This window comes from Balaenoptera acutorostrata, chromosome 8 (genome assembly GCF_949987535.1).
Source record: "Balaenoptera acutorostrata chromosome 8, mBalAcu1.1, whole genome shotgun sequence".
NCBI classification, from domain to species: domain Eukaryota; kingdom Metazoa; phylum Chordata; class Mammalia; order Artiodactyla; family Balaenopteridae; genus Balaenoptera; species Balaenoptera acutorostrata.
Genome location: NC_080071.1, coordinates 101,992,713 through 102,018,504, shown reverse-complemented (window position 1 = coordinate 102,018,504; position 25,792 = coordinate 101,992,713). Strand labels below are relative to the sequence as shown.

Genomic DNA, 25,792 nt, shown 5'->3' with positions numbered 1-25,792 from the left:
GACACCGGCGGGGAGGCTTCACTTCCACCTGAACACGCACGCTCCCGCCCCGGGGCAGAGGGAAGGTGACGGAGCCCTGCTCCGTCCCCGGGTGGGGACGTGCGCTCGCCGACTGGGCCTGAGACCTGCCTCCAGGCCTCTGCTGGCGCTCGTCCCCCTCGTCCTCCCAGCCTGTAACCGCAGACCCGCCGGGGCCCGAGGAGGGGGACGCCGAGGACCGGGAGCGCCGCCCCGGGCACACAGCACGCACGCCCGGCTCCCCCTCCTCCTGCCGTCCGCCGGGCCCCGCCAGCCTCTGGGTCTCCGTGCCGGGGACGCATCCTACGGCAGTCAAGACCCAGCACCGAAGGCCCACGCAGCAGGGCACAGCTCAGTGGACACTGCCCCCGCCAGGTCCAGAACAGTTCAGGGCCTAAAACGAGCTCAGGGAACTCGAAACCTGCGCCCGGTGACTCCACGGCGACAGGGAGAGCCCTTCTGGGGACTCTGCAGTGACACAGGGACACACGTACGTACGCGTGATGAGCCGAAGCACCACGTCAAAGCTCACGTTACAGCCTGACGCCAGCTCTGGAAAACACAGACACTGGGCACAGGGGAAAGACGGGGCAGAAACACAACACACGCCAAACGAGGAGGGGGCTCGTCCCCGGGCCTGGAGCTCTCGGCAACTTTTTCTTCTGCTTTCAGTTTTTTGTATTTTTCCAACTTTATACAACCAAGCCTGTGTTACAAAACAAACAGATTAAAGGCCTTCAGTGTACCTGATCTAACCTGATTTTCTCACCAGAGGTACGGAGTCAGGAGGCCTGGGAGGCCTGGGGCCTCCCCCATGGCTGTGCAGATGTCTCCAAAGCCCCGGGACCAGCAGTGATCCGCCTGTTTGGGGGTCAGGAGGGCCTGAGCTGGTCTGGGGACCACTGGGGGCATCCGTGGTACCCCCTCCAGGCTCAGCCTGCTGACCCCACGGCTGGGGGCTGGCTTCACACCCCACGACACGCCTGCTCCCACGAGCGAACCCCTGCGAATCCCCCTGGTTCCCTCTCTCGCGGCCGCACGGAGCGTGTGAACGGAGAGGAGGGGGGCTGGCACGTGCCCCCCCGCTCCGCGCACACACGTGCTCCCACACAAGCAGAGTCGGCCAGGGGATGATGGCCTCACAAGCTCTTTGAACAGAAACTATTTTTCCCCAGACACAGAAATCCGGAGCCGAAACGGCACGCCCCAGACAGAAGCCACGTGACGCCCAGATTGGCCGCAGTGCCCTGCTTTCTCCCGGCCTGCGGGCCCTGCGCTCCGGGAGGAACAGCCACCCCGTGAGCTGGGAGGGCAGTCACCTCAGCAGTGACCCTTGGTCCCGAGGGCCAGAGAGATGGACCTTTCCAGAACCAGGAACCGCCAGGCCACCTCAGGGGCCCCTCCACCAAGTGCTTCTGTGGCTGGCGGTGGGGCGTAGCTGGTACAGACTCGCTTTACTCCTGCGACCTCTGGGGCGGGCACCGCTGTCAGATGCCCTCTGCAGACGGGCAGACTTCCGCCGCTGAAGTTCCCCAGTTATCAGGGGCGTCCACCCCCGGTGCGTGTGTCTGCCGCTGACTGACCCCAGACACAGGGTCTCCAGGAGGAGCTGGGGCAGGACGCACCGGGAACAGAGCTCCCTACCTGCCACGAGCTCGGCCACTTAGCTGCTGTGTGGCCCTGATGGGTAACCCGAGGAATGTCTCTGCACCTGTTTCCTCACCACATGATACAGACACCATGCCCTCCACACGAGGGAGGCCACCCGGGGACCTCCAGTCCAGCCAGAGGGAAGGAGAGGAGGGCCAGGAGGGACGGAAACAGCCAGAACGAACTCATCTGCTCTCTCCAAGCGTGGGTAGGGGCACCGGGAGAACGTGCAAGAGAGAGAGAGGGAGAGAGACCGAAGCTGTCAGTCAAATATAAAAACCACAAGTAGCCCCATAAACTTAAAAACAAAACAAAACAAAAAAACAAAGCAGTCGTTAAAAATCTTCCTACATGTTAGAACAAGAGACAGCATATACCTACCGGCACGTATGCCAAGATGACAGATGTTAACAAGCAGTGTGTCTAAGTGAAAGCGCTAAAGTTTTACTACTATTTCAACCGCTTTGTAGGTTTGACATTTTTTCAAAATAAAAAGTGGGGGGGGGGGACAATTCCTACAAAAAACATTTCTACCCAATTTTAAAAGAACAGATTATGCAAACTCTCCTAGATACCAGCAAAGAAATGCACATCCTCACCCCCAACTCATTCTATGAGGCCAACAAAATCAAACACATGAGAAGAAAGGAAAATTACAGCTCTTTTCATTCTCAATATAGACGTAAAAAACTGCAAACAGAAATCTTATCAAATCAAATCCAGCAGAACATATAAAAGATAAGACACTGTGACCAAGTCACGTAATCCCAGGTATGCAAGGATGGTTTAATATGAGAAAATCCGTGTATCTGATTCATCACGTCCACGGATTACAGACGTCAACAGATGTGTAAGAAGTGCTTGCTAGAATTAAATAATTATTCATGACTGCAAGAGGATTCCCTTAACCTGATAAAAGTATCCAAAAGAACCCAGAACCAATATGGTCCTCGTGGGGAAGAGTCAGATGCATTTCCTCTAAGACGAGGAATGGGGCAAAGATGCCCACTCCCCGGGCCGCGACTCTCCACTCCTGCGATAAAATGACAACAAGGAGCCTGTCTGTCCCCCTCGTCTCTGCTGAGCACCTGCGTGCAGGCTCCGGGCTGGGGCTTCACCCTCAGAAGCTGGAGGCGGGAGGGGGCTGCTTCGCAGGCCCTGTGCTCTCTGCTGGGTCCCGGAGCGCCTGGTGCTAAGGGTCTGGGTTGCTCTTGGAGGGCTGAGGGCTCTGGGGGTTTGGGCCAGCCACGCAACCGGAGCAGCAGTGGCCGTACTGGCCTGCATCCTCTCCGTGCTGAGCCTCCTGGGGCCTGGGCCTTGGGCAGGGGGGGCCCCAGGCCCCAGGTGCGTCAGCCAGAGTGCCTGCTTCTGAGCGAGCTCAGCGGGCTAGCTTCTGGTCCCCCGAGGGAGAGGCCCTGGCCGCATGATCTGGGGTCTCCAGAGGGCGATGCCCCGTCCGGAGCAAGTGGAGTGGGTGCGCTCACAGGGTGGCAGGATGGGGGCCACGCCTCTCCAAGCCTGTTTCCTGTTTCCTGGCACGGCCTTCGCTGCCTTCATCAGCTGGCCCCTCCTCCGTCTGTGGGAGATGTGGGCGTGCTCAGGAAACAGAGCAGGCCCCTGGACAGACCCAGGGGGGGAACAGCCCCTGCAAGGATGAGTTCTAACAGCTCTGCCCTGAGCGCAAAAGGCCCTGGGCCCAGAGCCTGCTCACGCTTCACCTGATTTGGCCGAGGGGCCCATGGGTGCGTTTCTGCCCAAGCAGAACTGTGCCTCCCAGTAAACGGTTCTCAGCCCTCCCTTTCCTACGTCCAACTCCCTCATGGCCCAGGATCGTCCGAATGCACGCTCCTCCCTTGGCCTTCCCTGGGCGAACCATCCCCCTGCCGACCTCCTTGATTCCAGGGTGGCTGCGGGGAGAGGGTCTGGCCCAGGAGAGGGCCTCCGCGTGCCCGGCAGAGGAGCCCGGGCCTGTCTGGGGGTGGAGAGAGCCAGGTGGGGGAGGCTGAGCTGGGCAGCGGTGAGTAGAAAGGCCTGGGCAGAAAGAGCTGGCGCAGGAGGCCAGTGGGCCGGGGCTGAGTAGGCACCAGGCCCTCCCACTGTCACGGGGACCAACTTGGGTGAAAGGGGTGTGACCTGAGAGGGGCCATCCCCAGCTAGCCATGCCCGTCCCTCCCCGGAGCCCAAGTCTGGCAGGACAGTGGCTTGGACGGGATCCCGGCCCATCTAGCACCACACACTCAGGCCTGGCATTTGAGGTAGGGACGCCCACACCACATGCAGACGAGGAAGCAGCGGGCCCAGGCCTATACCAGCCCGGACACAGAAACACTCAGTGCTTGAGCCTTGCACTAAAGGGGAAAGTGTGTTCGGTGCCCAGGAGCTCAGGGACCTGCTTCCCAGGAGAAGCCAGCAGGGAGTGCCCATCAGCAGGGCTCTCCAGGCCTGGGTGAGGGGAGATGACAGGGGAGGACGCCAGCGTCCAGGCGAGCACCCTATCGCTGGGGGAACGCTGACAGTCTAGCTGGGAACCCCGGGCATGACGCCAGCGTGAACGGGCAGTGCCAGCACAGGAGGCCAGAGCTCCCCTGGCTGTGGGCGCTGAGCAGAGGCCCGGGCTGTCCTGCAAGGGGTGTCCCGGCGCTCGGGTGGGGACAGCGGTGCCCTGAAGCAGAGGGAACAGCGTTTGAGGAAGTGAGTGCGGCCCTACACTCAGGGCGCTCTGCGGGCTGCAGGCCAGGGCACGAGGTGTGACTCACCGGGAGCGTGGGGGCGGAGTAGGGGGGCGGGCGGGGTGCAGTCAGCTGGCAGGCTCCGTCTTGAAAAGACGGCCTGATTCACAAGGGAGGATGCCCGAGACACAGGAGATCCCGAAAAAGGCCACGCAAGGGGCTGCGGCCGGGCCTCTGCCTGGGCACACCTACGCCTCTGGTCACTCGCGCTCCTCCCCTGGGGCAGCAGACAGGCCCCAGCACCGACAGGCCGCTCACCCTCCCACTGCGGCAGCAGGCAGAATGCGGGGGCCCCCCTCCCGGCTCAGAGGCAGGGCGTGGCCAGCGTGCAGGAACCTGGGGGAGGGAGGGGAGTAGCCCAGGCTTAGAGATCAGGGTACCTCGGGACCCTGACTGTGGGCGTCAACCCCCTCAGGGCATTTCTAGGCAAGCCCAAGGGGCTGCAGCACAGGGTTATCCCCCCACTGCAGGGCAGGCCCCCCGCATCTCTTTCCCCCAGACACACAGGGTCATGCCAACGTTCCCACCTGGACACATCTGTCTCCCCAAGGTTCAGGGCGGGCAAAACCCACGGCCAAGGCCTGTCTGTGGGGTTCCTGGTGGGCCTGGCCCACTGGGAGCTCAGGGCGGGTCTATGGAGAGCCACCCCACTGCCGCTGACCCCTGCGCCTGGCACAGCTGAACCTGGGCCCACCCCAGCCCGGGTCCTCCCAGCACGTCTGAGGGACTCTGGAGGCCCTTGCCTTGGAGTTATCTGGAGACACAGGCCCTTTTCAGGACCGAGGTCCCCGTGCCATAGGAGCCCACTTAGCCCCTCGCCACCACCTTGGGAGCAAGGGCTGACAGGTCAAGGGAGGACCGCATGCCTGCCACGACCAGGTGTGGCCCATGGCTGCCCGCTGCGTGCCAGGCCCCCGGGGGAGGGGGCTCCCTTGGGGATCTGAGTCCAGGCTGGCCTCCCTCCCGTCTGGCCCCGTGCGTTCACCCACTGTGCCAGCGCCTGCCCCTCCCTCCCACTCCTGCTCTGAGCCCGCTCCTGATGCAAAGGGGTCCTGGAGGCCACCCTGGGGGTACCCAGGCCCACGCCTGGGGTCCTCTGTGTGGCTGCAGGCCCCTCAGCTGGCCAGGACCCGAAAGCTGCTGTCTCAGGGACGCCGGTGGAGCTGCTCCCCTGCTCAGCAGCCCTCCATGCTGCGCTCTCCTGCCCCAATAGCCAAGCCCTCGGTGGCCCCCAGGTGGACCAGGCACCCTGGTGCCCGACGGCACGTCCGCCTCCTTGCCGAGGCGCGCTGCTCCCCAGTCCTGTTCCGGGGACCCTCCTCCTCCCCTTTTCCCCCTCGGACCCTCTCCACCCTGGCCCACCTCTCAACCGTGGCCTGGCACACAACGTGGGGCTCTTCTCCTCTCCTGGCCTGTCTCCCACTAGCCTGGCCCGTCTGCCCAGGTCCCCAGGGCCGGCACGGGGCCTGAGCGAGGACTCAAGAGAACAACTCGGGCTCGGAGGCTGGGAACGCACTGACCAGGGAGCGTGACGCTCCCTCCCGGAGACGTCGAGCAGAAGCCGTCCGTGGTGGTGACCTCGGCCACCATCGCCCACCCACCGGGCAACTGCCTGGCGCAGGGTGGGGAGGTCAGGAGAGCAGCTTCCGGACTTCCCAGAAACCGCAGCTCCCCGACCCCTAGGGAGGACGGGGCCCTCCAGGTTGAAGCAGCAGCTGCAGCAGCAAACCATGGGCCCCCAGAGACCTGGGGATGGACCCCCTGCTGGCGGAGGCCACACCTCAGGGCGTGTGCAGCCCGCACGGAGAAGCAGGGTGGGCCTGGGCGCGGAGGGTACCCCAGGACCCAGAAGAGGAAGGCGACGCAAGATGGGGCTGGAGTGCGTCCTGGAGGGCAGGACAAAGACCCACACCTTCTGTGCCCCAGGGCCGACCCTGCCTGGGGCTCTGGGGTGAGGCGTGAGGATACACAAGGAGGGGGCCTCACTGCCAGGCCCCAGGAGGACTCAGAAGTGGGGACACACGCATCTAAAACTTCTCACAAGGAAGAAGAAAAACATGGCCCAAACCGTGTCTGGAGAGTTAGCCGAAGGGCCGTGGCCTCCAGCCCTCCAGGGCGCTGCCGCGGCCCTTCCTGCCGGATGAGGAGGCTTCCCACTGTGCGTCCGGGGCCTTGGCTGCTGAGCGACGGCCTCAGAGGCAAAGGCGCCTGTACTGTCCCTGATGTGACACCAACCTCGGCGGGAACCAGGAAACAGGAACGTGAAGGCGACAGGCCTGCGAGTAGCGCCAGCTGGGCCGTAAATATCCTGCCTGTCGACCAGAGCCCCGCGCCCAGCAGGGGGGCGGTAAGTCCACCACGGCCTGAGACCCGGGAGCCTCCAGGGCCACAGACGACCTTGCAGGGATCCTTCATAAACCCCGGGCGCCCGAGGCCACGAGAGCTCGGCACACGCTCCCAGCACCCCGCAGCCCGGCCAGCATGGGGCCCCGGGGACGGACAGGCAGAGAGGACACGGGGGCGGCCTGGCGCACAGAGCCCATGCGTGCGCGGCGGCCGCAGGCAGCACAGACGTGGCTGCCTCCCGGCTGCCCACGGGCGGCTGAGGAATTAAGAACCAACCTGCGAGGTGCGGAGGGATTCGCGTGCCACACAGGGCGGGGGTCTGTGGCCACGACGAGACCCAGTCAGTCTCCCAGCTGGCCTCGGACCATGAAATGGCCACACGGAATGAGGCAGAAGCTGAACTGACTGTGCTGGGGTCCCCAGGCTGTGGGCCTGGCCCCGGTCGTGGGTCCACGCTGAGACCACCGCAGGGCCAAGCACCCTGTGCAGCCGCCGTTCCTCAGCTCAGCTCTGGAGCCAGTGGCGGGAAACTGCCCTCTCCTCTCTGCACCTATCCGGCCCCTCTGCTGGACCCCTGCCCCAAACTCCACATGGCGCTGTCCCACACCCCAGCCGTCCCCAACTTCTGGGCCCACGGAGTCTGAACTTGGCCTTGCCAGACTCCTCCCGAGACCCCAAGCAACTCCCACCCCAGCGCTCCTGCACCACATTCTGGACCGTCCTGCCCTAGGCCGTGACAAGTCACCAACCAGAAAAGACGACATGTTGGTACGGATGCGGAGAAACTGGAACCCTTATGTGCATTCTTGATGGGAAAGTAAAGTAGGATGGCGGTTTCCTGAAAAAATTAGAACGTATAATCACCACGTGATTCAGCAATTCCACTTCTAGATAGATACCAAAAGAATGGAAAGCAGGGATGCGAACAGCTATTTGCAGGCCCATTCACAGCAATGTTATTCAAAGGAACAAAAGGTGGAAGTAACCCGAGTGTTCATCGAAGGAAAAATGGAGAAGCAAAATGACGTATATGCGTACAATGGCGTGTTGTTCAGCCTTAAACAGGAAAGGAATTCTGTCACATGCTACAGCATGGATGAACCTTGAGGACATTATGCTAAGTGAAATAAGCCAGTCACAAAAGGACAAATTCTGCATGAGTCCACTTATATGAGGTCCCTAGAGGAGTCAAACTCATAAAAGCAGAGAGTAGAAGGGTGGTTGTAATGTGCTGGGTGGGAGGGTGTTTAATGGGTACAGAGGTTCAGCTGTGGGAGACGGAAAAGTTCTGGAGACGGATGGTGGTGATGGCCGCACGACAATGTGAACGCACCTAATGCTACTGAGCTGTACGCTTAAAAATGGTTAAAACGGTAAATTTTATGTTATGTACACGTTAGCACAATCAAAAAAAAAAAGTCTCTCCTACAACGGAGCATCTGCAGCCAGCCCTGGGCTGAGCAAGTCTTGGGCAAAACCACAGCAAGCTTCTCAGGAAAGGAGGCCCTCCTGTGGGTACAGCCGCTCCAGGGGACCCGCAGTGATGGGGTGACAAACGGAGCCTGCCCAGTCTAAACCGGCCCCCACCACGGTGGGTGGGGAACTCCCTCAGCTCTCTCGGCGGGGCGGGGGCGGTGACAGGACCAAAGACCAGACCAGGGCACCAGCCTCAGGCGTGACCCGGCCGAGAACCCCGCTTCTGTTCTTTGGCCAGACAGAGCAGGGGCGCAGCAAGCACCTGCCTCGCCTGGTGGGGACAGGGGCACACAGCCGACCCCCACACTCCACGCCGATGCTGGGGACCCTCGCCCCAACCGCCCGTGAGGTGGGGCTGCAGAGGCTCACGGCTGCCGCAGCCAGGCCTCTGCCCCGCCGGCCCCCGCAGCGCTCTCAACAAACACACGAAGTCCACGCGACAAAGACCGTGAGCCCAGGGCGACGGGGAAACCACGGGTGGTCCTTTTAGGATTCCCTGATCTCAAACCTGGGACACGAGGGTGGACAGAAGGGACAGCGGCAGTGCCCTCTCCTCCAGGGCCCTCCCTGGGCGCCAGGCACCCCAGCAGGCCGCACTTCCCACCCCCAGGGGAATCGGAGAGAGCAGCGCGGGCCCCATTTTACAGATGGGGAAACCGAGGCATAGACTGGTCACACTTGCCCGAGGCCACGACACAGGGGGCCTGAGCTAGGCTGTCTCTGAAGGTCACGACCTACTCTGTGTCAGGTCCTCTCAGCAAAGAGTCACGGTGGCCCAAGCCTGTCTTGAGGGACCCCGGCTGTCGGTGGGACAGAGCCCAGCAGGGCGGGGGCTATGGTGGACAGATGATCACGGCCTCTCACCCGGCCCCGGCTCTGCAAACACTGCCCACCTGCCAGGCAGAGGCTGGGGCCGGGGGGCTCGGCCAGGGGTCCTGCTGGCCTCCTCCTATCCACACCCAACACCCAGGTTTCCCTTTCGGGGCCCAGGCCTGGGCAGCACAGGACATCAGACCCCAGCCAGGTGAGCTCTGCCCGGCTCTGCCTGGCAAACGGACTCCAGGACCCCCTCCTTTTTACACCTTCCACAAAATGGGGGGACTTCTCCAGGGACCCCCTCAAGGAAGATTTTGACCCAGAGTTCCCACGGCTAATTCCAAGGCCTGCCCCTACCTCGTGTCCCGCGCCGTCACGCTTGCCCGAGAAACCAGGACTGCTGTCACTGTCATCAGCCAGGGTCCCTCCTCCTGGAAGGCCAGGAGGAAGAAGGCAGGGAGCCAAGGTCCAGCTGTCCAGGGGGTCTGGTCTTCCAGCCCATGACAGCCTCCTGCAAAGCCCAGGGCCCGGCCCTCCCGGCTCTCTGCGGGCAGGGGGCTGAGGGCTCAGCTCCAGGCTGCCCCCTGCCCGCACTTCTGCGACAACAGCGAATTTCCCATGAACACACGTCTCCTTAGTGTCCTGGCCTGTTCGGAGGTGGCAGGGATGAAGGGGTGGCCCAGCCACAGGGTGGAAGAACCACTCGGCTCTTAAAGGGGGCTAGGGGGAAGGAATTTCACAGGGGAGGAAATGTCTCAAAGTGCCAACCACTTGTAAGGAAGAAAGGATTCTTGTTCCAGGACGTTTCTGGGTCACCGCTGCCCCACAGCGCGAGCTGCTGCCGGGGGTGTGCGCGGGCGTGTGACCGGCAACGGGTGGGGTGGCTGCGTGGCAGCGTGGGTGCCTCGTGGGGCCTGGGGTCAGCCCCGGGGGGCCCCCGGCCCCTCACCCCGCCCTCTCCCTGGGGAGGGGACCCCGTGCCCCTGAGGAAGTCCAGCCTCAGCCCGAGGCCGCCCCTCTGGGCGCTGGAGGATGGCCTGTGGCTGGCCTGACGGGGACCAGACACCTCAAAAAAGGCCTCCAAACTAGAGCTGGGGCCAAGGCACGCTCCCCGTGGCGGCGGCCTGTCAGCTTTGCCCTGGGGGTGTGCACGGCAGGCGTCGGGGCAGGAGGGGCTGGGAGCCGGGTGGGGACTCAGCGGGCGTCTGTGCGTGGGACCGAGGTGGAGGGGCTCGTTCCCACCTCGGGGACACGTGTGCAGGTTCAAGGCCGTGGCCCTGCCCGCCAGAGCCTGGCCCCCATGGCATCCTCCAACACCAGTGGAAACCATGGCCGAGTGTGCCCGCAGGGCTCAGCTGGCCACGGCCTCCCCAGCCAGAACCACTCAGAGGTCCCAGCTGGGCCTGAGGGCGGGGCGGGGGGGGGCAGAGTGCCAGCCCCTCCACGTGCCCACCATCCTCTCCCTGGATAAAGTCGAGCCCCAGTCGACCGGAAAACACTCCGCCCGACCCACGAAGGCAATCCTGTCTCTCACCCAGCACCCGGGAACCCAGAGGGCTGCCGGACCGCACGGCCCCTCGCCGCGCACAGTGGGGCCGCAGCACAGAGGCTTCCAGCCAGGCCCGCGCTCTAGGCTGGCGCTGGGGCTTCCGAGCGAGGCCTCCCCAGAGAGGCGCAGCAAGAGGAGGACGCCCCGTCTGGGCCCCAAGACGCCTGGGCCGGCTCCCGAGCTACGGTATGCGCTTCTGTTGTAGGAAGAAAGAACGGAAGGCAAATATTTAAAAAACAGTTTTCAGCTCTAGCACTAAATTTCCCACAACCCTGAGCTTCCTTTTTGCTGCACGTGGGACCGACCGGGCTGCCTCTGGGCGCCCTCTGACTCTGCCAGGATGCTGGCTGCATTCCCGTGATGGCCCTCCCTCAGTAAGTCGCTGCTCCCTGGGGCAGGACTGGCGGCCCACCAGGGCATCGCCCCCTCTCTGAGGACTGGCTCCAGAAACACAACTGCCAAGCAGCTGCAGCCAGGGGTGTGGGTGGTACAGACGGGGCTCCAGGACACTCGGCTCTGCTGCCCGAGCCACGGGACCTCTGGCAAGTCGCCTGACCTCTCCGTACCTCTGCTTCCCCACCGGTAACAGGAGAGGAGTGGAGTCACCTCTCGGCGCACCTGGGACAGTACCTGTGCCCACTGGTCCCCGCAAGCCAGGGCCAAGTACCCAGAGGCCGGCAGAGTGACTGGGGGTCCAGGGTGCACCGAGGCTGGGGCAGAGCAGGGCGTGTGTGAAGGGACCCCGACCTGATGTCACTTGGAGAAAACCAGAGTGAGGCCTGGCCGACGGATGGCGGAGTCACCACCCGAGGGGCCAAGGCCCTTACACTGCTCCGGGAACTCGAGGCGGGCCGCAAGCACAGCCCAAGGGGGATGCTGGATGCTGCGACCCCCAGGCCCTCCCACACCTGGCTGCCTGTCAGCTACAGCTGGGCACCCGTTGCAGACACGGCTGGGCGGCCCTGGAAGGGAGGGCTGGGGGCCAGGATCCCACACCAGTGTCCTTCTGGAGACTGCACAGAGCGAGGGCTCCATCGAAACCCACTAAACGAATTTAAAAAGACTCAGAGGGGTCCATGCACAGAGCCCCGGGCGGTCACGGCTGGGGATTTCTGTGCTAGCTCAGCAGGCAACAGCTGCCGGCCCCCAAGGCTCAGGCTCGTGTGCCAGCTGTGGCCAGGGCTCAGGGCTGGGGGAGGCCACCGCCCCCAGGCTCTGCGCTAACACACCGACCCTCTGAAGGGCACTTCCTCTGGCAGAGACCCGGAGCAGCTCGCGTGATGCGCTGGCCGCCAGGCCCTGCAGGAGGCCACCACCCCTGCCCGCCAGCCCGTCTCCGGCCCACCTTGGGGCCAGTCAGCGCCCCCAGCAGCTCCGGGACGGCCCCTCCACGGCCGACACCACCTCAGGCCTCCGCTGGCCTGACCAGCAGAGGGACAGGTGACCAAAGACAGCAGGGCTCAGGCTGGGGGAGGGCGAGAGGGGCTGTTGGGGCTCCCTCAGCCTTGCCGGGCGAGCACGGCCCCCGCCCCGCTGCCGGGGGGGCCCTCGGCCCGTGGGGAGCTGTGTCAACTCCTCGCAACTGCTCTGCGCCCAGGGAGGGTCTCGTGGGAAGCGCTGGCCCCGAGGACGGCTACTGTGGGGTGAGGGGCCCAAGGCGCCGGCTGTCGGCCTCGGCTGCCCGAGTGCTCTGTGGCTCGGGCGGGCCAAGGGGGCGAGGGGCCTCCTCCGCGCGCGTGTCCTGGGCCCCTGCGGGCCTGGCGTGCGTTCCGTGCCCCGTGGCGAGTCCTGCCTGACGCCCGCCGGGCCCCCTTTCGACCCGATGCTTGAGGACAGAGGTCTGCTCCTGCTTGGGGCGGGGGCCGCCACCAATCCCACTGCCTGCCTTTGACCCACTTGGCTGAAACGTGACTGCCTCCGATTTGACAGACGATGTTTCCCGCTGGGCGCTCTGCCAGCCTAGCTTCCAGGAAAGCAAAGGGACAGAGCTCTCCTCCCAGGCCTGGGCTTTCTGACAGCGGGATGCTGGTTTGGAAGCAAGGCTCGGTAGGCCCTCAACTTCTGCAGGGTCTGCACCGTGGGCCAACATGCAGCCTCCCGTCTGGACCTGTCTGAGCAAGACACGGTGCCCGGACCTGCTGGCCTGCCGACCCGCTCGCTGAGGGAACGGAGGGTGCCGGCATGTGCCCGAGCTGCGGCCTCTCCTGCGGGACAGAGGCTGGGGGGCAGGGGTGCAGTGGCTAGGGGAAGAGCACCATGGCAAGGCCGCGAGGCTGGGCAGGCGAGGCCGTGGTGCCCCGGGCGGGCGGGAAGCGTGCTCTCACTCCACGGCCCCCCTGCTCCCCAGCTCCGCGCCTGCCCAGCAGGGCCCCTCCTCACGGGTGACATCAGAAACCTCCAAACCCCTGGGAGACCAACTGCTCCGCCTGCCCTGGTTCCACCTGCCTCGATCCCCTCCCCCCCGGCGAGTGACACGTCAGACCTAATGGCTCGGCTGTTTCCGGCGGGCGGCCACTCATGCGGCGGGGCCCCAAGGAGGAGGGGGTCGGCGGTCACTCAGGGCCTCCCTCCGGGACCCTGTATCATCTTGGGCTGCTGAGAAAGCCCACCCTCCAAGCAGCCACGACACCCTCCCGTGCAGGCAGGCAGCGTGGCGAGCTTGAACCCTACGCCTGGGTGACACCTGGCTCTCCCCTCCTGGGGGACCCTGCCCGCTCCCTGTCATGAGGAGGGCTTAACAGGAAACCCTGGGACCACAGGCCAAGTATGAATCCCAGCTCTGCCACGTGTGACCGTGGTGACAAGTTACTTAGGCTCTCAGAGCCTCGGTTTCCTCATCTGCAAAGCGGGGCCCTGACAGTGAGGTGGGAGTGAGGAAGGCCTGGCACCCAGTGTGGCTGTCGGTCACGGCCACTTATTGTTCCCGGACTGTGTCCTCCGGGCGAGGACACCTGCTCACCCCGCCCCCAGCACGGTGCACAGCACCCTGTAAGTGGGGCGCACAGAGATCGGAGCCTTCCCCAGCCCCTCCCTCCCCGGCCGTGGTCAGGTTCCCTAACAGGGAACGTGACCCAGGACTCACAGAAAACCCTCACTGCTCTGGGATGACACCCGACCCCACTTCCTGTCACACTGATGAAAACACAGAACCTCTGTGTTTGCAGGTCCTTGTTTTCCAAGGACACCAGCACTCCAGGGAAGTAAATATTTACAAGTGAGCCTTTAAAGCTCGTAAGGCAGAGGGGAGATGCTCACCCACTGCTCAAGGGCCACAAATGCGTGCTGTGTTTGTTCCTGGGGCCCTGGGAACCCCGGCAGGAGCTGCCTCTCAGATGGACGGTGATTTGCAGGCCACCCCTCCCAGGCCGGGTTGGGGAGGTGGTCTAGGAGCAAATGCTGCAAATATGGGCTGGGGCCAAGTGGGGCCTGGCGGGGGCGTTTGCTGCGTTCCAAGGCTGCCCTGCCCCCATTTGCCTTTCCAGGAGGATGCAGGAAGCTCTGTTCCAGAGGAGGGCCATGCAGGGCTAAGCCCTGGGGGGTGACTGCTGCAGATGGGGGACCAGGCACCCGGCTGGGGCGTGACACAGGCAGGCCTCACTCTGGGAAAGCCCTGCCCAGATTTCCATCAGGAGGGGAAGGGAGGGCCCATGACTTTACAGCAGTGGGCTGCAGGCTCTGGTTTTGGCTGCAGGATCCTTTCTTCCAGCTCAACAAACCAGGGCTGATGGGAGTGAGATGCAGGAGGACTGCCTACTGTTTGGCTTTCTGGGCTTGTGCAGTTGCGGCCCCGGGCACTGCTCAGGACTTCTGAGGAAGGCCTTGGGGGTGCTCCTGCTGCAGGGAGGACGGCCGGTCAGCTGGCCACCTGTCCGCTCATTCAACCTTCCGGGCTTCTGGCTGATCCCCCAGCACAAGGGTGTCCTGGAGGGGTTCAGAGGTCAGCAGGCACGCTCCCTTTCCTCCCCTGCACATGCACTTGGCTGAAGGGCAAGGGCATGCCTGGCCCACCCAGCCCATCCCAGTACAGGCGCCGGTAAACCAAATGCCCAGACCCACAGGCAGGGGAAGGACAGTCAAGAGGAGATGCCTGTCAAGCACACCATGCACAGAACTTCATACCAGGACACACAAAGAGGACAAGCCACCTCTCGGGGAGAAACAGCCCAAAGATGTGAGCAGGTAAGCAGCTGGAGGAAACTTCAGCAGCCAGTAACCACACAACAGGATGCCCGTCTCACCCAGTTAGGGGAAAAGAAACATGTGCTAAGACCATAGCGGACCAGCTCATGGCTGCTGGCTCGGCAGAAATGGCAGCACCTGACAGGCCGAATGGTGGGGACCTCAGGCATGGCTGGGGCGGTGTGTGTGCGTGCGTGCGTGCGTGCGTGCGTACGTGTGTGTGTGTGTGTGTGTGTGTGTCAGTGGAGCCTGTCTGGGGAGCGCTGGCAGAGCTGAGCATGGGGGGAGGATGGGCAAGCCTGGTCACTATCACCTGGTCTGTGAAACATGCCTCCCATCTGCTCTCAGAACAAAGCCCAGGAAAAAAGATGTGTCTAGACAAACCCAGCAGTCAATGAATTAAATATGCGTGTCATGGACCAACACAGATAAATCTCAACAACAAGGCCTAGTGAAGGAAGCGAGGAACAGAAGGTCAAGTACAGTGTGTAACACGCAACGGTGCCGTGTGCTGTTCAAGGGATACATGTGTTTGCAGTGAGTGAAAGCATAAAAGAGGATGCAAGGAACATGGTGGTGGGGGGGGGGCAGAGGTGCTGTCGGCTCAGCTCACGGTGATCACCACGTGAACACACGAGCCTGCCCGCTGCTCCCCTCCCGTCGATGCCCGTGGGTGGGTGACCGCAGCCCAGGGCCAGGGCAGACGGGGGCCCAGGCAGGGGAGAGGAGTAAGGCCGTGGGACCCACCTGGCCTTTCTGCCCCTCCCTCCCCTCACCACTGAGTTCTTCTTGGTTGGGTCTCCAGGTCCTCAGCGGGGTAGGCGGGCAAGCTGCCCGCACAGCAGGACCAACCTGCACTGTCCCCACAGGCCATGATTACAGGAAGGCAGGGGCCTTCTGGAGACCCAGGGAGCGAACAAGCCCTTTCGTCAAGTGGGCACAGGCAGGAAGGAACAGGGTGTTCCCAATGCCACAGCCTGGGGTGAGCAGGAGAACCCCATGGCCGAAACCCAGCTAAGTGCCTAGACTTCAGCTGCTGCCAGGGAAGTGCCCTGCTGACCCCTGAGCTGACCAGCTCAGAGTGGGGACAGGAGCCGAGCTCCCAGCTGGCTCTGAAGGGCTCTGCCCTGTCCCCGGAGAGAGGGGAGGCACTGTAGCCTCTTGTAAAAAAAAAGAGTCCCCAGCAACAAGGCATAATTGCAAGCTCCTACCTATGAGACAGGCACTGTCACTACGCCCATTTCACAAATGGGAAAACCGAGGCACAGAAGTCACAGAGCTCGCAGGTGGCAGAACCGGGATTCCACCCGGCTGGTGCGGCTCCAAGTCTGGGCCCCCTCCCCTGCTCTGCCACCACCCCTGGTACAGAGACAGGGCTCCCGGGCTGAGGCAGGGCCCGGCCGCCCACTGTTCCTGCTCCCTCACCGCTGGGGGGCCCAGAGATGCCCTCTGTCCTTCCTTATCATCGAGAGTGGAGAGACCCTCACGGAGCTGACCACCTGCTGGGGTCCGGCATGTCCCCCAAGTCCTCCCACGGCTCTACAGGCAGGTGGAGAAAACGTGGCTCAGAGTATCACGCGTACACAGGTGGGGAGCAGGGAACCCAGACAGCTCTGACTCAGGAGCTCAGGTGTCCACTCCGGTGCATCAGGCGAGCACAACTTCTGTGGAGGGACCTGGCCTGCAGAGAGGCTGGGGCCCCAGCTCCTGCCTGTGACCAAGGCGGGTGGGTCCCCCGCGCCACTGATTTCCTTCAACTCTACAGCTTTGTAAACAATTAACTCCAGAGTTTTAATGTCTCTAGTTACTACCCTTCCGGATGATTACTGATTTGCTCTCATGCCCCACCCCTACCCCGACCCTGGGACCTTTTACCCATGTAACAGAGGCTCATGGGTGGCCAGGAGGCCAGACTTTCTCACAGTGCCCCAGGCCCACCCCCTCCCTCACTCTGCGCTGAGGGAAGCTGCTGACAGCTGCCCCCATACAGGTGAGGACCTGGGCCCCACCCCTGGGCAGTGAGGCCTGCACTCACCCCTGGATTGCAGAATTCTACGGGGTTACAAGTGGCCACGGCTCCAACAGGACATGGACACAAACTGGGGCTGGAGGGCCCAGGAAGTCACAGGAGGTCATGGGTAACAGGACACTGGGTTCCTCCACTGAACCAAATGACAAGCTCCATATCCCCATTTTAGAGATGGGGAAACTGAGGCTCAGGGGGCTGTTTCTCTGTGCCCACGAGACCCACTGGCTCCAGACACAAGGTGAGAGAGGCTGCCGAGGGCGCCTCTCTCCTCCTCTGGTTCCCAGTCGGGCCTGCTGGGGCCCAGAGCTGCTGCCTGGGCTTCTCGGAAGGAACCCAAGAGCCAAGTCCCCACGTGCCTCCGCCCTGCCCCGGAGCCTGAGCCCCGGGCACCGAGAGAGGGCCAAGGAGCTCCTGTGGAGGCCTTGCAGAACTCAGGGTGTGTCAGTCCCTGCAGGCAGCGCCTGGTAAGCCGAGGCCCCAGACCCTGGGTGCTTGGCTGAGCGAGTGAACAGAACAACAGCTAGGGTGGGGCGGGGCCTCCAAACAGTCCAGCTGTCCTGGAGGAGCCTCGAGAGACACGGACGCAGGCAGTGCTGCAGGGAAAGGCCGCCGGCGAGCCGCGGGGCTGCGTGTCCTCAGCAAAGCTGCCAGCACCCACAGAGCCGGCCGGGAGCCTGGCCGGGGGCCTCGCTGGCAGTGGGATAGCAGGGCTGCCCTGGCTGGTTTCTGCTCCCCCATCAAGGAAGAGAGACCCCAGGTCTAAACCAAGGCTGGGGCAGGATGTGTGCGGTCTCCAGCGGCTGGACACCTCCTCCCTGGGCCCAGCCCCTCCACTGACCCTGATGTCCTCCAACAGGGCCCACCCGGGTCAGGCAGCCTGGGAGCAGCTTGTTAGCTCTCTGGTGTGTGGATGTGGCCACGCAATGCTTTTCCAAAATAACAGGGCCTGGAAGCTGGGGGCTTGGGACAACACCACACCAGGCAGGGGCATTTTACCCCGGGAGGAACAGAGAGATTAGACCACAAGTCCTACAGCCAGAAAGTGACAGGCCTGCCTTCGGGGACAGACTGGACACCCTTGTCCACGCACACAGCCTCCCTGTCCCCACTGCCCTCTTGTTACCATTTGTCCCTGTGACTGGCTGTGGGTCTCAGACGACGTGAGTCACCGTGGTTCCAGAGCACGGCTTCCTGTCTCTACTCCTAGTGATCCTGCAAAACCCCACGCGGAGATGCCTCCTCCAAATCCCTCCGATGCCACGGGTCACACCTCCTGCTGTCACCACTCGTGTGCCTGCCTATTTTTGTGCTTAGGACCGTTTTTCTGCATAATATCCCCCCCCCCAAAAAACCCCAAACCAAACTGACAGCAAAAATGTAACAGGAAGAGAAAGAGCCCGCTGGGTTCTGGAAAAAGCAGGAGAAAGAGTATTGAGAGATGGAGACCCTGCAAACGCGCCTGCCCATCTGTGAGTGCTGGCCGGCGAGGCCAAAGGACGGGTCCGAGAAGACGAGAGCGGGTCGGCCACGAGACGCATCCACACGGCTGTAAGTGCCCACCAGGGAGACCACCTTGTCAGGAGGGCCTGTGCCCCCTTCCCTTCCCGTCCTCCCCGCAGACCAGCTGAATCACGTCCTGGCCTGAATTCCACAGCCCTTCCGGCAGGGCTGGGGGTGGGGCTGGCAGCCACAGGACCAGGACCACCTGAGAAGGACGCGGTCACCCAGGAGGGGCGGCAGGAGGCGCCGGCCCCGCTGTGCCGGCAGCCCCCGCTGCGCCGGCAGCCCCCGCGCCTCGCCTGCTCTCGGCCGTCAGCAGTGCCGACGCCCCCCGCAGCCCCTCCGCGCTGCCCTGCCAGAGCCAGGAGGGTGTGGCCTGAGTCCCGTCTTGCTACTGCAGGGGCGAAGACTGCCAGATGTTCTCCAATGCACCGACTACCCAGATCTGCACGTGAAACCGCCCGCGTCCGCCCAGGGTCTCAGGAGCCCTTCGGCCCCGGGCGGGACAGATGCGACGGCTGGTGGCTGGTGGCGGTTCTCACCGAGGTTGGTCTCCCCAGCTGGGGGCACCAAGGGGGAGGGCTGCACAGGGCACACGGGCCACAGGACAGACAGACGTCGGGATGTCAGCTTCCTAACTTTTCTGGGCCTTGACTTCCTTGCGGGGAAAATGGGGACAACTGTCACGCGTGCTTTGTGGGAGTGGGGAGGGGGAAATGAGATAGCCCATTCCAAGTACCCGCGGAGCACTCGGGACAAGAGCCAACCTCCTGTCTGCACCCTTCCCTTTGTGACCCTGGCTCCCCCAACTCAGGCCCCCACGGCCGCTCACCCCTCCCCTTTGGCCCCAGATGGCAGAGAACTGCACCTCCGCTCTGGGCAGGGGTGAAATGCACACATCTGTGACCAGACGGGCCGGCATTCAGGGTGGCTGGGTACAGCCCTGTTTCCCCCCCCACAAAGTGATGGGCCACCCTCAAGGGTGCACTTGTCAGGTGGGACTTTTCAATAAAAACCAGATACAGACAGTTTGCTCACTGAAGAAAGTAAACTCTTTAAACCCAGAACAATATTGAATACCAACGAGATGAGTACTCAAATACCATACTTGGCTACAAAATAAGGTGTAAAGTAATTTAATATTTACACTGAGAGCATTTAAACATTCAGACTATTCCACTCAGAAATTCCACACCTAGGAATTTCCAAGGGAAGTCAGGGGTATGCAAAAATACTTTATGTACAAGGATGTCCACTGCACTGTTACTTACAGGAACCAGAAATGGGAAATCTGCACATTCAACACCAGAGGAGAACCAACTATGGTGCACCCAGAGGTGAGTCACCTGTAGCCACTAAATTATTGTTGTTAATGACACAGAATAACATCTGTAGACTATTTACGTTATAGTTCCAATTATAATAAAAAAAAAAGGTATGCATAGAGAATACAGTAACTTTCCTTTTTTATACTTTACTGCCGATTATCTACTACAGTCATTACTTCATAACAAAAACGAGAAGCACATGAAACGAAAAGACTCAGGGTCCCTTAAGGATGACAAAGCCAGGCCCCCGCTGATGGCCTGCCACTCTCCCAGGGCAGCAGCCCCACCTCTCAGTCCTGCCACTGAGAAAGAGACCCTGACTGATTCCAGGAAGAGCAGGGGCTTCTCCAGCCCCCGGGCCCCAGGGCTGGGAGCTGCACCCACCGGGAAGGCTCTCTGACCCGGGGTGGGGGCACACAAGCCCCCGCACCGTGTCCAGCCCACTCTGCACCGCCCCGGGTTTGACAAGGGAAGTACCTAGGAGGACAGGAAGCCCTGGTCTCGCAAGTTCTGTGGTGCTTTGAGGAGACCGTGAGTTGTAGAGCCTGATGATTTCACAAGCCAGGGCTTCGTTTAAAATGATCGCCGGTAAATCATTTGAAAGTTTGTCTTCTCACGCATTTGCTTAAAAAGAAGAGGTTTTTTTGGTTGTCTGTTCATTTTTAAAGAATATCTAACTCTGAATTTCTTGACCTTAGATTCCTTCCGTCTCAACCCAAGACCTCTCCGGGCGATTCCTTCAGGTGGCCGGGCCCTGTTCACTGGTCCCTGTCATGTGCTCTGGGTAGCATCTGCCCCACTGCAGGTAAATGCAGGTTTTGTCCCTTAGTTGCACGTAAGGATGTGGTTGTGAAGCCAAGTCATCCGGTGCCACAGAAATGCTCCAAGCTAAGCTGGCTGGGCCCACTGAGGAGCCCCTGAGGTTCTCTGGGACCAGCACTGCACTCAAGACTGTCTCCTTGAACCTGACTCACCACAGGACGCGTGGGGGAAGGGCGCGCTGACTGCAGCTCCCGGAGAGGCTGCAGGACCAAGAGGTGAACGTTCTTGTTGGTGCCACGTGTAGGCAGCACCCGTTCGGCCCCCGGCCAGTGCCAACATGCCATGGACACGCCAGGACGGCAGATGGAGAGGGGCCAAGGGCACCTAAGGCAACGGGGCGCTATCTGGGAAGGCTTCCTGAGGGAAGGGGTGGCAAAGCTGAGGCTGAAGGGAGAGGAGGAGCTGGGCGAGCAGTGGAAGGCAGGAGGGCGTGCTGCACCGAGGGTGGCACAGGCTCAGCTGGCGGCACCAGCAGATTTCTGAAACCAGACAGGACTCAGGATGGTGGCGGGAGGGTGTGCGAGCAGAGTGAGGCTGCAGGACTGACACTAAGACTCCTTCCTCCTACAAGGAAGCACAGCCTCTGCCGGCTAAGATCAAGGATGCTGGGAGCCCACCTGCAGAGAGGACCCCATGAAGGTGGCCCGGAAGCCATACTCGGGTCCCAAATGCCCTCTGCGGCTCCAAAGGAAGCCTACACGATTTTAGGGGCATTTCCAGGGCAACCGAGGCAAGACCCTAACCGTGTCTCCTCTTCCGTCTCCTTCAGGCCGACGGGAAGAGGAAGGAGGCACGTTTTGGACCTTAGGAGCGCCATCCCGACCCTACGAGGTGAATGGCAGCATGGGGCACTGACACACTCTAACCAAAGTGGCCCTTGGCAACAGTCGGCCACCTGCCTGAGGCCAGGCCTCCCTGGGGGCCTTACAAGCGTTCCTGGCAGATGCCAGCAGGTGTGGCAGCTCCCTTGCTGGACACAGGACGAAACAGGGACCTGCCAGCGCTTTATCACACACCTGCTCCTCTCTTCCACGCCAGGAAGCGCTCACAGATGCTGGAAGTTCCAAACCATATTCCAGCAAAACGCTGGAAACCTGTCCATCTCCATTTGTCACCTCGATGCACGCCCATCTCAGAACTACCCCGGCTGACGGCGTTTGGCGGGGAGGCGCGGGAGCCATGAAAACCCTCACTTCCCCGCACCGCAGGCCCCAGAGCCCCGCGGACGCCGGCACCAGGAGCTGGGAGAGGCTCGGTGGAGAGATTCTAGAAGCATACCTCACAGCGGGAAGACATTCGCCCCCCACCCCGACCCCCCAAGGTGGTTGGCCCTGGGGACCGGAGAGGAGGAAGACAGGGCTCTCGCCCAGGCCCAGACCCCAAAGCGCCTTGTCACTCCTCAGTTCACCAGCCAGGCGGTCGCTCCGACACCACAGGGCCGTGGGGAGGCCGGGAAGGAGGGCAAGGGCGACACCCGAGTCACCCGACAGCAGGCATCCCATGGGGGCTGGGCACTGCCACCGTCCCTCTGGGTGCTGGGTCCCTGGGCAGTGGGGGAGCTGCCTCCTGAACCCCCAGCGCTCTGGCCCAGCCCCAGACCAGGGGAGCACACAGGCTTGTAAACACAGAAAGCCAAGACTACCCTGGCCCCTCCAGGAAGCTCATTAAAAACGCCATCAACCTAGCGCCTGGACCAGAACTGAAGGGAGAGGCAGGGAGAGTGACACGGAAGGCCGGCAAGGCTCTGTCACCTGCCTGGTGGCACAGCCCACTCCTCCAGCGGACGGCAGAGGGCGGGCCTCCCGAGAGCCCTGGAAACCCCTCCTCCACGGCCGGCAGCTGCTGAGCTCAGCAACTTCCCCACCGCGGCAGGAGGGAGCCACGGCTGACCACGCACGCGGACCACGCGGACCGCGCACGGAGTCTTCCACCCCTGCCACACGCACCCACCCTCGTGCAGCACCCGGAGGCCCTGGCCGCTTCCCCATTTCCTCCGTGCCTGTCTGTAGGGGCAGCGGGGCCTCCTGCTCTGGCGGACAGACTCTGGAGAAGGGACACCAGGGGCCCTTCACCCTGGTGACCCAAAGAGAAAATCAGCCTCGGGAGGTGGGGCTGTAGCACGAGTGTCCTGGTGGCAAACGAGGGTCAAGGCCACGTCTACTGGCGAGCCTGACTCAGGCCCCTCGGCAGCGCCTAGAGCGAGGTCTGCACCCTCTCCCCTCCGGGCTCTCGTGACCTAATTGCCTTTGGCAGACAGGACCGTTCCGCCCTCCACACCTGCACTCCTGCAGGCAGAGAGGTGCCCACCTGGGCTTATGTGGGTTGCTTAGTGCCCAGTTCCGGGGGCTTGCAGCCCTGCTGGGCAGAAGGATAGATGGGCAAGTGGCTGCAAGCCCCCAGGCCCAGCTCAGTCTAGCACAGAGTGGCAGGACCCTGGGGAGCGAGGGGGTGAGGGGATGGTACGAGGCCTGGAAAGTGCATCTATGCAGATCAGACCAAGTGCTGGGCAGGAAGCAATGCTTCAAGGGCCCCTGAACAGGCCGCGTCTGGCTACTGGTAGCCATGTAGCCTTAAGGCACCCAGCACATCACCTCTCAGGCTGGGAGCTGCTGTTGGTGGGGGGACAGCCAAGGGAAAGTGGGAAGACACTACCCCCCCCCCCCCCCACAGCTCCATGGCCCCAATTTCCTGACCATCTGGGAAAGACAACAGGAGGACTGCGGGGCTGAGCAGGGAGAGCTCCGAGCTGGCCGGATACCAAGGCTTCATCATCCAAGCACACCGAGACCTTGCACCTTCGACCCAGGAGTGCTGATGAACTCAGCTACACGGGTCACGCAGCTCCCCGACGCCCATCCTGCCCGCGAAGGCACTCTTAAGGCAAACGAGGAAGATAAACAAAAGGCCGGCAAGAAGACCTCCTTTCTGGACCTTCCCAGCCCAGGCATCTGGGGAGAAGGCCCCGCAGGGCACCCACGTGAACAGAAGAAGATTGCCAAGTTTAACCCTTGGAAACCCAGCACCGTGGGGAGAGAGAGAGAGTGTTTCTGGCTACAAAGCGCTTCCCTGGAGAGCTGTCCCCCAACACAGGTCAGCCCTGTGCTTCCAACCTCCACAGTAACGGGGGGCCCCAGGGAAGGCGCCTGGCTGCACAGGTGCCCCCCGCCAGCTCAGCTCCCCCCAACCTGCCCTAGGCCTCCTGCTCTTTCAGAGCGAGCTTGCGCCTGGTTCTGGCCCAACTCGCAGGGGCCGGCGGCACTGCCTTCCCCCTGCCCCCAGCCCCAGGGGACACTTGGGCCTTTGTTCTACCTGCACACTTGGGCACGGCAGAGCCAGCCCCCTTCGCTGGCAGCTCCTCCCCAGCCCTCTCGAGGCAGGCTGGCGGGCCGGGGGCCCCGCAGGTGCAAGGGGAGAGGCACCTCACTTCTCTCACTTCCGATTTGGGCGTGAGAGCAGCGCAGGAAAGCGAGCACTCCAGGTGGGTTACACTCGCACAGGAACCCGTCTTCCCGCCCGACGACACAGGCCAGCCTGGACCCAGAGCTGGGTCACGACAGGTGAGGGGCGGCGGGCAGGGGACGATGACCCCGGGAAGCCCAGGCTCCGCGCAGCCCGCCGGGTGGTGGGGAAAAGTAAAGAGGCACAGAGGAGGTGAGAGCGGGATTCGAGCGGCGGACCAACTGGGGACTCGGGCGCCCTGAGATCAGGAGGGGGTCCAGAAGGGCCGCGGCGAGTGGGGTCCCCAAGAGGGCAGGAGAAGAGGGCAGGGAGCGAGGGTGGGCGCAGGTCCGCCCGGCGAGGGCCGGGCCCGGGGGAGCGGCCGCGAGCAGGCACCCCGCCGTCCCGGGCCAACGGCGCGGCCGGCTGCGGGCGCTCACCTGGGCGTGCGCAGCGCGGCGGGGTCGCGGCGGTCCAGCACGCCGGGCACGCAGTTGGTGAGCTCGGTCCAGTCGGCGTGCAGCCCGCAGCTCCAGCCCGTGGAGAAGCGGGAGAAGAGCCAGGTCTCGCGGCGGTTGGGCCGGTAGCAGGTGCACTTTTTCTGGCCGGGCCGGCAGTCGCAGGGCACCTCGAGGCGCACGTTCTGCACGAGGTGGCGGCCGAAGGTGGTGCCGCCCGTTTTCTGGATGTGCAGGAAGACGATCACGTCGTCGCCCTTCATGTCGAAGTGCAGCGAGCGCTCCAGCTCGCGCACCGGGAAGTAGTACTTCTTCTCGTAGTGCGGGTCGGGCGTGGGGAAGAGGTCCAGGTCGTCGGGCGGCGCGCGGCCGCCGGGCGCGCCCAGGCTCAGTCCCGGGCCCGCGTACTGGTAGAGGATGAGCATAAAGCACGCCGAGCCCGCCACCACCAGCACGAACTTGCTGGCGCGCTCAACCATGGTCCTGCCGCCGGCGCGCCGCCGCCGCATGTGTCACCATCGCCGGCGGCCCGAGCGGTGCGCGGGGCCTGGAGAGCGGGGGGCACGGGCGCAGCTGCCTCCGCCGCCGCCGCCGCCCGCGCTCCGGCCCGGCTACTCGGCACCCAGGCCGCCCAGCGCGGCGCGGGCCCCGGCCCTGCGCGGCGCCATGGCTGCTCCCCGCCCGGGCCCCGCTCCGCGGCCCGACCCCGGCTCAGCTCCGGCTCGGCTCCGGCCCGGTCCGCTCCCGCTGCGGCCCCTCGCCCGCCGGTCAGCTCCGCTCCGCGCCGCGCCGAGAACGCTCTGCGCCGCCCCGCGCGCCGCCGCGTCTCCGCAGTCTGCCGCCGCCCCGCCCCGGCCCGCCCCCGGCCCGCCCCCGCCGCGCCTCTTGCCGTCGCCGCCCGCGTCGATCCGCGGCCCCGCCCCCAGAACCCCGGGGCTGCAGGCCGGTACCTGGCGTCCGGACGGAGGTCTCCGGCCTTGGGGAGGCCCCTCCGAGGCGGGCAGCGAGGACGGGGAACTGATCTCTGTCCTCAGAGGCGTGGGGAGAGACTGGAGAAACGTGTGGTGGGGCGCGGACGGCCCTTCTGTGCTGGAGGGGGCTCGCGGTGGTGGGTGCTTTGGGGCCTGGGTTCCCCTCACCGCTTCACGGGAGGGAAAGCCTTGGCTTTGCACGCTGGGCACTCTGAAGATCGAACGCGAGGGGGCCCGGGCTGGATGGACTTGGTGGGATCTGGGGGCGGTGGGGCGGGGAGCGGGTCGGGAAGGAACAAGGGAGGGTTGAGGGTGGTGAGCCTGGGACCCACGGCAGTGGTGGGACCTTCCTCCCCCTCCCCTCCCCGTCTCCTCCTCCTTTCCCCCCTCCCCTCCTCCCCCTCCTCTCCCCCTCCCCCCTCCCCTCCTCCCCCTCCCCTCCTCCCTCTCCTCTCCTCCCTCCCCTCCTCCCCCTCCTCTCCC

General features: G+C 63.4%; 1 protein-coding gene across 1 annotated transcript in view; it reads right to left on the bottom strand.

Moving 5' to 3' along the window:
* HS6ST1 (heparan sulfate 6-O-sulfotransferase 1) overlaps window positions 1-25,150 on the bottom strand; it is a 43,076-nt gene extending 17,926 nt beyond the window's left edge. The window contains 1 exon segment of the mRNA XM_057551696.1: window positions 24,321-25,150. Coding sequence (XP_057407679.1) covers window positions 24,321-24,847 — 527 coding nt within the window. The 5' untranslated portion in view covers window positions 24,848-25,150.
* Window positions 25,151-25,792: the final 642 nt, after the last annotated feature.